This window comes from Neoarius graeffei, chromosome 11 (assembly GCF_027579695.1).
Source record: "Neoarius graeffei isolate fNeoGra1 chromosome 11, fNeoGra1.pri, whole genome shotgun sequence".
Lineage (NCBI taxonomy): Eukaryota > Metazoa > Chordata > Actinopteri > Siluriformes > Ariidae > Neoarius > Neoarius graeffei.
Genome location: NC_083579.1, coordinates 70,639,718 through 70,654,439, shown reverse-complemented (window position 1 = coordinate 70,654,439; position 14,722 = coordinate 70,639,718). Strand labels below are relative to the sequence as shown.

Here is a 14,722-nt window from a genome sequence, read left to right as displayed (position 1 = left end):
ACACACTTGATTGGTAGAATTTGAGATTCTGCCAGTAGAAACTCCGATCGCAATCTCTACTGGTAAGATCGGAAATTCTACTGGTAGAATCTCTGATTCCACCAGATATTAATCTCTAGCTTGACACACACACACACACACACACATATATATATATATATATATATATATATATATATATATATATATATATATATATGCAGTACTAGTCAAAAGTTTGTACACCCCTACTCATTCATAGGTTTTTCTGTATATTGACTCTTCTACATTGTAGAACAATACTGAAGACATTAAAACTATGAAATAACACATGGAACAAATATGGAATTATGTGGTAAACAAAAAAAGTGTTCAAAAACAAAATCTGTCTCATATTTCAGATTCTTCAAAGTAGCCAGCGTTTACTTTGATGACACTTTACACACTATCGTCATTATCTTAACCAGCTTCATGAGGTAGTCACCTAGAATGCTTTTCAATTAACTCGTCAAATGTTAATTCGTGCAATTTCGTGCCTTATTAATGCATTTGAGATCAAACAGTCAATAGTAAATAATAAAAATACAGTAAATAGCCCTGTTCCACAACTGTAGTTAGCCGTACAGTACTATGTCAAGAACCGCTCAACTAAGTAAAGAGAAACGACATCCATCATGACTTTAAGACATGAAGTGTCTTTTAATTCATAAAAATAAAGAAAAAGCATTGAATTAGAAGGTGCGTCCAAACATTTGACTGGTACTGTATGGATATACATTATGAAGCCAGGAGAAAAACATTTAAAATTTCCAAACATTAGTTTTCCAGCATATTGTGTCAGAAACCACTTTTCAGATGAAAAACAGTCAAAGTGTCCAGAAGAACTGCGGCTGGCTCTGCAAGACGCTCAGTACAATTTACAGCTCATTTCCTTAGAAAACTGCACTAATTAAATTAATACCAGAGACTATTTCAATTTCAGTTAAACGTTTCTCCATTAAAAAATACTATAAAGAGCAGTAAACCGTGTAAATTTGGTCTTACGACCCTTTGCTTTAAAAACTACTCTATTACTCTCTTAACTTTTGTGAACAAATTTACTCACATTCTGGCAACAGAGCAGTAGTCAAGATAAGATGTTACAGCGCCATGAACAAGGTCTGGAACAAGATCCTTCATCCTTTATGTCAAATAATGGATGAAGGTCAGAAAATGAAGTCGAGACAAGAGAGCTAATATGGGCTTCAACATGAGTAATGGCTCAGAAGAAACACCAGGGTTTGACAGGATTAACCAGCACACCATCAACTGTATATCAATTCTTCTGAACACATTTAGTCGAGATCTGAACCCAACCAACTTTGCCAGAGTTTAGAAAATTAAAGTACATCTGATATGTAGAAATAATAATCAAAATAACAGATCACATCAGTGTTGGAATTATACTGAAACCCCTAGAGGTTCCAAAGAATGTGATTTTGCTATAGAGAACAATAATATCCTTTATTTTGTTCCATCTATATTTGGTCAATCTTTATGAAAGTGACTCTAACATGATTCAAAGGAATACGTCAGTGTTTTTCAACCAAATATCCATTTCCTACATTTGTCACAATTTGCAATGTAGCATGTGCAGTTAGCATGGACAATAACTTATCTGCACTGAAAAAAAGAATAGAAATTCTGCAGTCCATATATGTATTTGTTGATAGAATATATTTTTTACATATTTTTTGTATGGTGCTTTCAAAGGAATTAAAGTAACCTCTGAAACTATGTTTAAGGGGCTGTTTCTCAATCGTGGTTGTCTTTTTGAATAACAACACCAACTAATTCATGCAACTAGGTCCAGTGTGTGCAAATGCATTTCCAAAAAATTAGAATATCATGAAAAAGTTTGATATTTCCCATCAGTTATTTAATATATTCCAGACTCATTACATGTAAACTAATATTTTGAGCATTTTTCTATTTTAATTTTAATAATTATGGCCAGGCGGCACGGTGGTGTAGTGGTTAGTGCTGTCGCCTCACAGCAAGAAGGTCTGGGTTCGAGCCCCGTGGCCGGCGAGGGCCTTTCTGTGCGGAGTTTGCATGTTCTCCCCGTGTCCGCGTGGGTTTCTTCCGGGTGCTCCGGTTTCCCCCACAGTCCAAAGACATGCAGGTTAGGTTAACTGGTGACTCTAAATTGACCGTAGGTGTGAATGTGAGCGTGAATGGTTGTCTGTGTCTATGTGTCAGCCCTGTGATGACCTGGCGACTTGTCCAGGGTGTACCCCGCCTTTCGCCCATAGTCAGCTGGGATAGGCTCCAGCTTGCTTGCGACCCTGTAGAACAGGATGAACCGGCTAGAGATAATGAGATGAGAATGAGATAATTATGGCCTACAGCACAAAAAAAATCTCAAAATATTAGAATATTTCATTTCAGTATAAATAGTGTGTATCTCTCGGTCTAGTTCAGTACACGCAACCACAATCAAAGGGAAGACTGCTGGCTTGACAGTTGTCCAGAAAACGATCATTGACCCCCTCCACAAGGAGGGTAAGCCACAGAAGGTCGTTGTTGAAAAGGCTGGCTGGAAAAGGTGCACAAGCAACAGGGATGACTGCAGCCTGGAGAGGATGGTCAAGAAAAGTCGATTCAAGAACTTGGGAGAGCTTCACAAGGAGTGGACTGAGGCTGGTGTCAGTGCATCAAGAGTCACCACACACAGACATCTTCAGGAAAGTGGCTACAACTGTTGCGTTCCTGATATCAAGCCACTCCTGAACCAGAGACAATGTCAGAAACATCTTACCCGGGCTAAGGAGAGAAAGAACTGGACTGTTGCTCAGTGGTCCAAAGTCCTCTTTTCAGATGAAAGTAAAATTTGCATTTCATTTGGAAATCAAGGTTCTAGAGTCCGCAGGAAAAGTGCAGAGGCATAGGATCCAACGTGTTTGAAGTTCAGTGTGAAGTTCCCGCAGTCTGTGATGATTTGGGGTGCCATGACATCTACTGCTGTTGGTCCACTGTGTTTTATCAAGTCCAAAGTCAACACAACAGTAATGTCTCTTATAAATTTTTATAAATATGTTTGTAAGAGTCAAATGCGGGCTCAGTTTTGACCTTGTAGTCATTTAATTTAATTCTACTTTAATTATTACACTTAGATTTTACTGGTTAGATTCAGAATTGCATTTCTTTTTTAGCACTAACTAGGTTTTACTTTGGGATGTATACAGTACTTTCATTCACCATAAAAAGATATTTAAGTGGAAGTTACAGTTTTTGTAAAATACAGGATCCTTTGTCCATCAAAAACGTCCTCTCTGGCAAATGCTCACCATATGATGAGGTTGTAAATGATTTTTTAAGAAAATATGTCTCTTTTGAAGCAGAAGACTGTTGTTGTTCAGTACAAAAAAAAAACAGGACTTGAAGCAGATGCGAGACACATTTGATTTGCAGCAGAGCTTCACATGTGGTTGAAATGTGAGTCTGTCAAAAAGTGTCCTTTCCAGAAAACCACAAGGATCATCACCGCTTCAGTTATTATTACAGTTACTACTGTGTGCACACATTACTGCACAGGACTTGAAAGTTTGTACTTAAAATCACATCCATTTCAACAGTTTTTCACTTTGGATACCTTCCTCTTGTGGACTGTAAGAAAGTAGGTCAATTTTAGAAAAACACTCTACGCCTCTTCTCACCACACATAACCTGACCAGTGTATGACCTGTAGCTCTGAAATTCTGTGCAGTTAATTTCCATCTGGGCAGCATGGTGGTGTCGTGGTTAGCACTGTCGCCTCACAGCAAGAAGGTCCTGGGTTTGAGCCCAGTGGCCGACAGGGGCCTTTCTGTGTGGAGTTTGCACGTTCTCCCCGTGTCTGCGTGGGTTTCCTCCGGGTGCTCCGGTTTCCCCCACAGTCCAAAGACATGCAGGTTAGGTTAACTGGTGACTCTAAATTGACCGTAGGTGTGAGTGTGAATGGTTCTTTGTCTCTATGTGTCAGCCCTGTGATGATCTGGCGACTTGTCCAGGGTGTATCCCACCTCTCGCCCATAGTCAGCTGGGATAGGCTCCAGCTTGCCCGCGACCCTGTACAGGATAAGCGGTTACGGATGGATAATTTCCATCTCAAAAGGTAATTTTTTGGCAGCAGAGAAGCACAAAAATCTGAGGTTTGAGTTTTGGACTACTGTGGACCCGAAAAGTATACCCTGATTGTGAAACAGCCCCAAGTTTGATGAAGGGTGACGACTTTTTCAAAGCTTCAGTGTACAGAATGGCTTTGGCTTCAGTATTTTGATAAAGCAATGTATGATAAGACTTTGTCTCATGTCCGTTTCATGCTAAGGACCTTGATCATTAGTGCGGGAGTCTTGTTTTCAATTTGCGTTCTAATGTTACGTTTTCTAAATGTTTACTGAGTACTCCAACAAGTGCTCTTGGAATAAAGAAATTAGAAAACTGTAGAGGGCGGCACGGTGGTGTAGTGGTTAGCGCTGTCACCTCACAGCAAGAAGGTCCGGGTTCGAGCCCCGTGGCCGGCGAGGGCCTTTCTGTGTGGAGTTTGCATGTTCTCCCCGTGTCCGCGTGGGTTTCCTCCGGGTGCTCCGGTTTCCCCCACAGTCCAAAGACATGCAGGTTAGGTTAACTGGTGACTCTAAATTGACCGTAGGTGTGAATGTGAGTGTGAATGGGTGTCTGTGTCTATGTGTCAGCCCTGTGATAACCTGGCGACTTGTCCAGGGTGTACCCCGCCTTTCGCCCGTAGTCAGCTGGGATAGGCTCCAGCTTGCCTGCGACCCTGTAGAACAGGATAAAGCGGCTAGAGATAATGAGATGAGATGAGATGAGATGAGATGAGATGAGATGAGATGAGATGAGATGAGATGAGATGAGAAAACTGTAGAAAACTTTTTCCCCTCATTACTAGGTAATGTGTTGCTTACTGGTTTAAAATAAATTCTTGCTTAATGACCATCACACATACACTACAGATGCAGAGACAAACACCTGAGTATTCTTTTAAAACTATTTTTAGCTATTTACAGTATATATCTATTTGTGTGTGTCTCCTCAGCTAAGCGATACTGTAAGAACTCCAGCTCAGCGAGCAGCACCACCAGTAGCTACGCTCCGAGCAGTAGCAGCAGCTTGAGCTGTGGAGGAGCTGCAGGAGCAGGAGGAGGAGGAGCAGGAGGAGGAGGAAGCAGCGCCAGCAGCACCTGTAGCAAAAGCAGCTTTGACTACACGCATGACATGGAGGCCGCCCACATGGCTGCTACAGCCATCCTCAACCTGTCCACACGATGCAGAGAGATGCCTCAGAGCCTGAGCGGCAAGCCACAGGAGCTCTGCGCACGGGTACAGAGAACAGTCACTGTGTTTACGTGTGTGTGTGTGTGTGTGTGTGTGTGTGTGTGTGTGTGTTGTCTCTCACACATTTAAAAAAAAAAAACTCAACAAAAGTTCTCATGGAGTCTGTAGGTGCATGCAGTGCTGGTTCCTGGATGTCAGAAAGTGTGTGTAGGAGTGTTTGAATGCTACATCCTTCTATTAAGGTGTTACATGACTACAGCAGATCCAGACTTTCATCAAAGTTGTTGTAGTTGCTAACAGGACATATGTGCACATCCTAATCAGTCTTTTTTTTAATCTTATTCTGAATATCTTTGATGCTAAGGATGTATAGAAATAGTCGATGTTTACCAGCTTTCAGTTCGTTATTAAATAGAATCGAGTACTTTCTAACATTGAAGTAATACAGGAAAAAGTAATTATGGTCAGGCAGCATGGTGACGCAGCGGGTCGCCAGGAGGTTTAGGGTCACTGATTCGTTCCTGAGGTCAGGTTAGGGTTTGTACGGGCTTTCTTTAAATTTTTCAGTTTTCTCCAACCTCAAAAAAATGTGCTAGTTGGTGGTGGATTGGCCACGTTAAAATTGCAAGGCTGTGCAGAGACCTTTAGCCTTTAGTGGCAAGTAGTCAAATTCCAGAAGGGACCCAGGGACCAAGATGTTAATATACCAACTGCAGTGAAAGCTATGGAAATATAGCAACCAGTATGGAAAGGGAATGTAAAATGGATTCTCATAATAAACCACACCACATGATTAGCAGAGACTGACATTTATCAAAAATATCTCATCTTATCTCATTATCTCTAGCCGCTTTATCCTGTTCTACAGGGTCGCAGGCAAGCTGGAGCCTATCCCAGCTGACTACGGGCGAAAGGCGGGGTACACCCTGGACAAGTCGCCAGGTCATCACAGGGCTGACACATAGACACAGACAACCATTCACACTCACGGTCAATTTAGAGTCACCAGTTAACCTAACCTGCATGTCTTTGGACTGTGGGGGAAACCGGAGCACCCGGAGGAAACCCACGCGGACACGGGGAGAACATGCAAACTCCGCACAGAAAGGCCCTCGTCGGCCACGGGGCTCGAACCCAGGACCTTCTTGCTGTGAGGCGACAGCGCTAACCACTACACCACTGTGCCGCCTATCAAAAATATTATTATTATTTATTATTATTGTTATTATTAGCTCATCTGGCCTACAGGTGATGAGCTTATCCCATCATGTGTTGTCCGTCGTCCGTCCAGCGTCATCCACATTTCACAAAAATCGCTTCTTCTCTCTCAATTCTTCACTGATTTTTATTCTTTTTGGCAGGAAGATAGGTCTCTCTGTGCTGCATATACTATAGCTTTTACCCAGCTTTGCATAATTACAATTACTAATGAAGAAATGGAATAATTAATCAATCCCGAGCAAGCAGTTTCCACACAAATCGCTTCTTCTTCCTCAATTCTTCACCGATTTTGATTCTTTCTGGCATGAAGGTAGGGGTACCTAGGGTGCATATAAATTCTCCCCAGATTTGCTTAATTACAATTATTAATAAAGTTATGGACTAATTAAACCTTAACGAGCAGTTCAACAAAAATCGCTTCTTCTCGTTCAATTCTTCACCATTTTGGATTTTCTGGCATATAGGTCGGTATTCCTAGGGTGTATATAGCTTCTGTATATAGCTTGCAACATTTATTGCGCAAGATGGCCTACTTTAGATCGTTCCTTCTGGACTAGATGGGACCAGAGTGAGCTACGCCATCATTGACAGTCTTGTTGTTGGCAGTAAGAAGGTTGCAGGTTCAAACCTCACAGCCAATGGGGGCCTTTCTGTGTGGAGTTTACATGTTTTCCCTGTGCATGGGTTACCTAATCAGCATAGGTTTCCTCCCACAGTTACATTACATTAACACTCTTATCCAGAGCAAAATGCAACATGCAACATACCCAGAGCAGCCTGGAGGGCAGTTAGTGGTTATGTGCCGTGCTCAATGGCTTACTTCAGCCATTCCTGCTAGTCCAAGGAAGCAAACCTGTGACCTTTTGGTCCCAAAGCTGCTTCTCTAACCATTCGGCCATGGCTTCCCCAAAGCATGTTCAAAATTCCCAGCCACTGAGGTTACACAGCTGCTCTAAATTCTATACTTAGTGCCGGTCCCAAGCCCGGATAGATTGGGGAGGGCTGTGTCAGGAAGGGCATCCGGTGTAAAATCTATGCCAAATCAAATATGCAGATCATGATGATCTGCTGTGGCTCCCCTTAAAGGGAGCAGCTGAAAGAAGAAGAATTATTATTATTATTATTATTATTATGTGAAGATTACTCAGTTGTCGACTGAGTCTGTTTGAGGATAGGATCAGCTTGTGTACCTTGACAGTGCTGTGCCAGGGCTGTAAGCAGGCATGAATGCATTTCAGGACTAAACGCATTTTGTTCCAACTAGTCAGCAAAACGATCAGATAACAATCATAAAGTCTAACCTTCAGAATCAGACCTACTATATTGCTGGCTAGTTACTAAACAACTGCACAATTTCCTGGTGAAGTAGAATACTAAATGTCTAAATATAATGTGACATCAAGCAACAAGGTGAGAGATGGCACGACAACTTTGAAAAACACAAATTAAATTCACCTCTCACTCATCTCACAAAGTTACAGAGTAGCCATCTGGGTATGAAATGAGCAAACTGATTGCTTGTTGTGTCACATCTCATTTTATAACAGTTCGGATATTAATATAAAACTGGCACTTATGGAGCACAAGTAATTATTTACCTTTCAGTTAGCCAGTGGCTCTCACTGCTGCTTCTTCAAATTCATGGCTATGAAGAATCTGATGGTTCTGCAATAAATTTCTATTGACTAAATTCTTCATTCATTCAAAGCCACACAAGCATGAACAGGCAGATAGTGTAACAAACCCACAGTCGCTTAAGACTTTCATTTTATGCATGGCAGGGTTTTCGCGAAAAAAAAAAAGTTGTGGGAGGGGAATGGAGAAGGTTTCTGGAAGTTTTGTGGTATTTACGCCTGATCAGATAGAACCTGACTACAAACAGAAAATTCTTCCCTCTAAAAAAAGTAGACGCTCCTCTAGAGTTCCTCGAGTTTAATTCACCAGTACATTAGACTCAAGAATTTACAGCATATATGCATTTTTATTCTATCCACATTCACTGGATATGAGCAATCACACGCTCTGATTGGCTACTCTACTACAAGGCTATCAACTTTTATACCATGAGTAGAGAAAAACAAAATGGTGGTGCGTATCAAGTCAGATATAGTTAAAAGTATTTAAAAGAAACAGAAATAGCTAAAAGAAGGTCTCCCACCCTCATATCTCCTGTTTCACACTCCAGCCCAGTCGGTGGCGATAATGCACTTTTAAGTTGGTTTGCCAACCACCAAAAAAACCCTGAAGAAGAAAATGGCATGGCGTGTTACTGAACCAACCAAGGATAAAATAAAAACTCTAATCGAAAACAAACGCCCCAAAAAAATACCAAGAAAAGCAACAAAATATTGCAGTGACAGTATTTCATGGTAAGAACTTTTTTTTTTCAAGAATTATTATTATAGCATTTTTCATAAATTGCTACAGTCATTTCGTCAGTTTGTTTATAACCCCGATTCCAAAAAAGTTGGGACAAAGTACAAATTGTAAATAAAAACGGAATGCAATGATGTAGAAGTTTCAAAATTCCATATTTTATTCAGAATAGAACATAGATGACATATCAAATGTTTAAACTGAGAAAATGTATCATTTAAAGAGAAAAATTAGGTGATTTTAAATTTCATGACAACAACACATCTCAAAAAAGTTGGGACAAGGCCATGTTTCCCACTGTGAGACATCCCCTTTTCTCTTTACAACAGTCTGTAAACGTCTGGGGACTGAGGAGACAAGTTGCTCAAGTTTAGGGATAGGAATGTTAACCCATTCTTGTCTAATGTAGGATTCTAGTTGCTCAACTGTCTTAGGTCTTTTTTGTCATATCTTCCGTTTTATGATGCGCCAAATGTTTTCTATGGGTGAAAGATCTGGACTGCAGGCTGGCCAGTTCAGTACCCGGACCCTTCTTCTACGCAGCCATGATGCTGTAATTGATGCAGTATGTGGTTTGGCATTGTCATGTTGGAAAATGCAAGGTCTTCCCTGAAAGAGACGTCGTCTGGATGGGAGCATATGTTGCTCTAGAACCTGGATATACCTTTCAGCATTGATGGTGTCTTTCCAGATGTGTAAGCTGCCCATGCCACACACACTAATGCAACCCCATACCATCAGAGATGCAGGCTTCTGAACTGAGCGCTCATAACAACTTGGGTCGTCCTTCTCCTCTTTAGTCCGAATGACACGGCGTCCCTGATTTCCATAAAGAACTTCGAATTTTGATTCGTCTGACCACAGAACAGTTTTCCACTTTGCCACAGTCCATTTTAAATGAGCCTTGGCCCAGAGAAGACGTCTGCGCTTCTGGATCATGTTTAGATACGGCTTCTTCTTTGAACTATAGAGTTTTAGCTGGCAACAGCGGATGGCATGGTGAATTGTGTTCACAGATAATGTTCTCTGGAAATATTCCTGAGCCCATTTTGTGATTTCCAATACAGAAGCATGCCTGTATGTGATGCAGTGCCGTCTAAGGGCCCAAAGATCACGGGTACCCAGTATGGTTTTCCGGCCTTGACCCTTACGCACAGAGATTCTTCCAGATTCTCTGAATCTTTTGATGATATTATGCACTGTAGATGATGATATATTCAAACACTTTGCAATTTTACACTGTCAAACTCCTTTCTGATATTGCTCCACTATTTGTCGGTGCAGAATTAGGGGGATTGGTGATTCTCTTCCCATCTTTACTTCTGAGAGCCGCTGCCACTCCAAGATGCTCTTTTTATACCCAGTCATGTTAATGACCTATTGCCAATTGACCTAATGAGTTGCAATTTGGTCCTCCAGCTGTTCCTTTTTTTGTACCTTTAACTTTTCCAGCCTCTTATTGCCCCGTCCCAACTTTTTTGAGATGTGTTGCTGTCATGAAATTTCAAATGAGCCAATATTTGGCAAGAAATTTCAAAATGTCTCACTTTCGACATTTGATATGTTGTCTATGTTCTATTGTGAATACAATATCAGTTTTTGAGATTTGTAAATTATTGCATTCCGTTTTTATTTACAATTTGTACTTTGTCCCAACTTTTTTGGAATCGGGGTTGTACATCCTAAGCAGAAATTATTTTGTCGGACATTTTGTATAAAGTTTTATTTATCGAATTTGCAAAAAATAAAAATAAAAATGCTCTGTTTCTGGGGCCGGCACGGTGGTGTATAGGTTAGCACTGTCGCCTCACAGCAAAAAGGTCCTGGGTTCGAGCCCAGCAGCCGGCGAGGGCCTTTCTGTGTGGAGTTTGCATGTTCTCCCCATGTCTGTGTGGGTTTCTTCCAGGTGCTCTGGTTTCCCCCACAGTCCAAAGACATGCAGGTTAGGTTAACTGGTTGCTCTAAATTGACCGTAGGTGTGAATGTGTGTGTGAATGGTTGTTTGTCTGTGTGTCAGCCCTGTGATGACCTGGCAACTTGTCCAGGGTGTACCCTGCCTCTCGCCCATAGTCAGCTGGGATAGGCTCCAGCTTGCCTGTGACCCTGTACAGGATAAGCAGCTCCAGATAATGGATGGATGGATGCTCTGTTTCTCAATGAATGTAGATTGAATTAAACAGTTATTCCACTCAATCTCAATGTACTTGGCTTATAGCCAACTCGGTGCTACGCGCCTCGTAGACTATCAGCGCATATCTGACTCGATTTCCTGGACTAACTGTTAAATAGACAAGTATTGATGTATATTGAGGAATTCCCTTATACGCAAGGAATTAATGTTTCTACTTTCTCAGTACAGGCAAATATCAACATTCTTGTGCCTGGTAATCACAAATACTCTACGTATATGATATTCAGAGATTAGATTGAAAAGCACTGGAGTCCTTGACAATGAGTATTAATGTAAAATGATGTAAACCATTGATGAGTAGCAAGAAAAATAGGTGGATCTATACACTAAACTGCCAGTTAATATGCCATATCAATCTCATAACTAATAAACCGGCAAATCAGTCTATTTATTTGGCTCCTCTTCCTCTGGGATTCACTAATCCCAAAGAAGAATAACAGTGCAGCATGTGTGGCATCTTTAGTCACCAAGATGCAGAAGTGTGTGCCTTCCTGTGGCCTGATTGGATACACACAGCTCAAGTATTAACGACACACACACACATTCACATACACACACTGGCATTGACACTAATGGTGAGGTGTGCAGGGATGGAAGGATGGAAAGGAGAGGGTTGGGAAGGAGAGATGATTGCATATAGTGGGTGATCGGAAGTGCTGAGAGCGAGCAGGCTTCCTCTCTCTCTATCTCTCTTTCTCTTCCTCCTCCATCCATCTCCTGTCACTCTGCAGAGAGGAGTGAGGGAATGAGAGAAGCAGCTGGCCTGCGGCAAAACCCATCTCCTCCTGTCACAGGCTGAGAGACAGCATGGTGCTCCTCTCCGCTTGTGACGGCTGTGCCTTCACTGCGCCTTCACTTCACTTCCTCTGATTATTTCGCATCGAAAAATAACTGCCTCAAATGGGGCCGTTTGTCATGCATAAAGCTGTGGAGGAAGCCAAGAGGAAGTAGAATGATCATAAGATCCCATAGCTGCTATAAATAGATTGAATGTTATTAATAGGGTGGATTGAGTCGGTCGTGTACGGCGGATATAAAAAGTCTACACACCCCTGTTAAAATTGCAGGTTAAAAATGTATTGCCATGCAAGAAATGAAACCAGTACAAATCATGTTAAATATTTTCCTGCCTTGAATGTGATATAGCAACCAATAAAATTGAAGTGAAAAAAAATTGAAACGTTTTAGGACCAAAATGGGGGGGGGAATACTTATAATAACCTGATTGTACAACCATACACACCCTTTTATAATGGACCATGTGACTGTGCTCAAAATGAACCAATCACATTCATTCTCATGTTCGAAATAATTTATCATACACCTGTCATCAACGAAGTGATTCTGATCAACTCCAAATCAAGATCAGCTCTTTCTATTTCTGTTTCATCGAACTGTTGAAGCCGTGGTTTACAAAGAACTTACAACATCTGTTCAGGATTTCATTATCAAAAGGTATTAATCAGGCGAGGGGGACAAAAAATTTACAAAACATCAGATACCATCATGCCATGGAACCATGACCATCATCAATATGTGGAGAAAATTAGATACCAGAGTGACATTACCAAGAATAGGATGTCCCTCTAAAACCGAAGAAAAGACCAAAACTACATTTTGACAAAATATAGCAAAATGGCTTATAGTCTGATTAGACCAAGGTATAACTTTTGAAGAATATTTCAAAAAATATGTTTGATACAAAAAAAGAGAGCTTTTTACTCAAACATCATCATACCTATGGTGAAGCATGGTGGTGGCAGCATCATGCTGTGAGGCTGCTTTTCTTCATCTGAGACCGGAACTCTAGTCAAGATAAGGGGAATCATGGATAGCTCCAAATACCAATCTGTTTTGGCAGAAGGCCTCTCTTAGACAACTGAAGTTGAAGAAAATAATTTAATCTTCCAGCACAATAACAACCCAAGCACAAATCCAAGTCAGCAAAGGAATGGCTTCAGAAGAAGATGATCAACAATTTGGAATGGTCCAGTCAGAACCCTGATCGAAATCCAATCGAAAACATGTGGAATGACTTGAAAAGCGCTGTGCACAAGAAATCTTCTCACACTTTGATAGATCTGGAGGATTTTCCAAGCAAGAGTGAAATAAAGTTGCCCAACCAAAATGTTGGTGGACTCTTAACCAAAAAGATTGAGTCTTGTGTTACAAGCAAAAAGCGTTTTAACTAAGTGTTAGATAAAGGGTGTGTACACTAATGCAAACAGGTTATTGCATAAGTTAAGGGTTTTTTTATTGAATTTTTTTTGGGGGAAGGTGACATGATTTACTTTGGTTTAACTTTTGATATCAGAAAAACCTGCAATTTTGCCAGGGGTGTGCAAACTTACTAGATATCTACAGATGTATCTACTTTATGTATGTAAAAAGGGGGAAAATCCACAAATTAATATAGATATAGACAGCTTATTTTATTTTATGTTGGTTATCTAGTTTTATTGCACAGCAAGACCACCTATCAATCAACTTTGATTGACAGGATCAGTTATTGTCGTTACATCACAGCCTTGTTGAATTCTTGAATCTGATTGGTCAGAAGTAGACAGTAGTTCTGAATGTAATTCGAATCACAGGTTTACATGAATGCACGAATATGTTATAATTTCTATAGTAACTGCTGATTCACAGGGACGTGTACAATGGACACACCATATAATCGAATCATGTTATTTTGAAAACGTGTTTTTATTTAACAAAGAAAACCCTGTATTGCTCGTTCTGGTGATGCTTTGGGTGAATCCACAGTGTCAGCACTTTGTAACACTCAGTAAGTTTCATGACACAGGAGAGTCCTTAGGACAGGGGACTTTGCACTTTTTGGCACTTTTTCTCAGTAACATGACAAGCTGCATTTTTGAATGATTAACGTTAAGAGAAAGAAAAAAAGACCAGTTAGGGAGCAACTGTTTTTATTCTATCCACATCCACTGGAAATGAGCAATTGTGTGCTCTGATTGGTTACTCTACTACAGTACTAGGCTATCAGCTCATATACCGTGAGTAGAGAAAAACAAAATGATGGAGCGCATCAAGTCAGGTATATCAAGTATTTAAAAGAAAGAGAAATAGCTAAAAGAATATAGTCCCCCCTCTCGATAGCTCCTGTTTTACTCTCCAGCCCAGTCGGTGGCAGTAATGCGCCTTTAAGTTGGTTTGCCAACTGCCAAAAAAAACCCTAAAGAAGGAGAAGAAAATGGTGGAGCATGTTGCTGAACCAAGCGAGGATGAAATAAAAACTACTCGAAAACAAAACGCCAAAAATATATATTTTTAAAAAGCAACAAAATATGGAAAAAACTTATTTGATGCTAAGAACAAATCTTTTTTTCAAGAATTATTATTATCATATTTTTCACAAATTGCTCCTGTCATTTTGCCAGTTTGTTTACATTCTAAGCAGAAATTATTTTGTCGGATGTTTTGTTTAAAGTTTTTATTTATAGAATTTGCAGAAAATAAAAATAAAAAGGCTCTGTTTCTCAAAATCCAGTGAATGTGCATAGAATAAAACAATTATTCCACTCAATCTCGTCGTACATGGCTTAACTTGGCACTACACACCTCGTCGGCTATCAGCTCATGTACGACTCGACTTCATGGAACAACTGTTAAATAGCT

The 14,722-nt window shown here is 40.5% G+C and overlaps 1 protein-coding gene across 1 annotated transcript in view; it reads left to right on the top strand.

The window, feature by feature from the left end:
* Positions 1–14,722, top strand: part of myt1lb (myelin transcription factor 1-like, b) — a 314,795-nt gene that overhangs the window by 230,807 nt on the left and 69,266 nt on the right. The window contains exon 12 of the mRNA XM_060934686.1: positions 5,057–5,340. Within this exon, the coding sequence (XP_060790669.1) occupies positions 5,057–5,340 (284 nt within the window). The remainder of the gene's footprint in view (positions 1–5,056; positions 5,341–14,722) is intronic.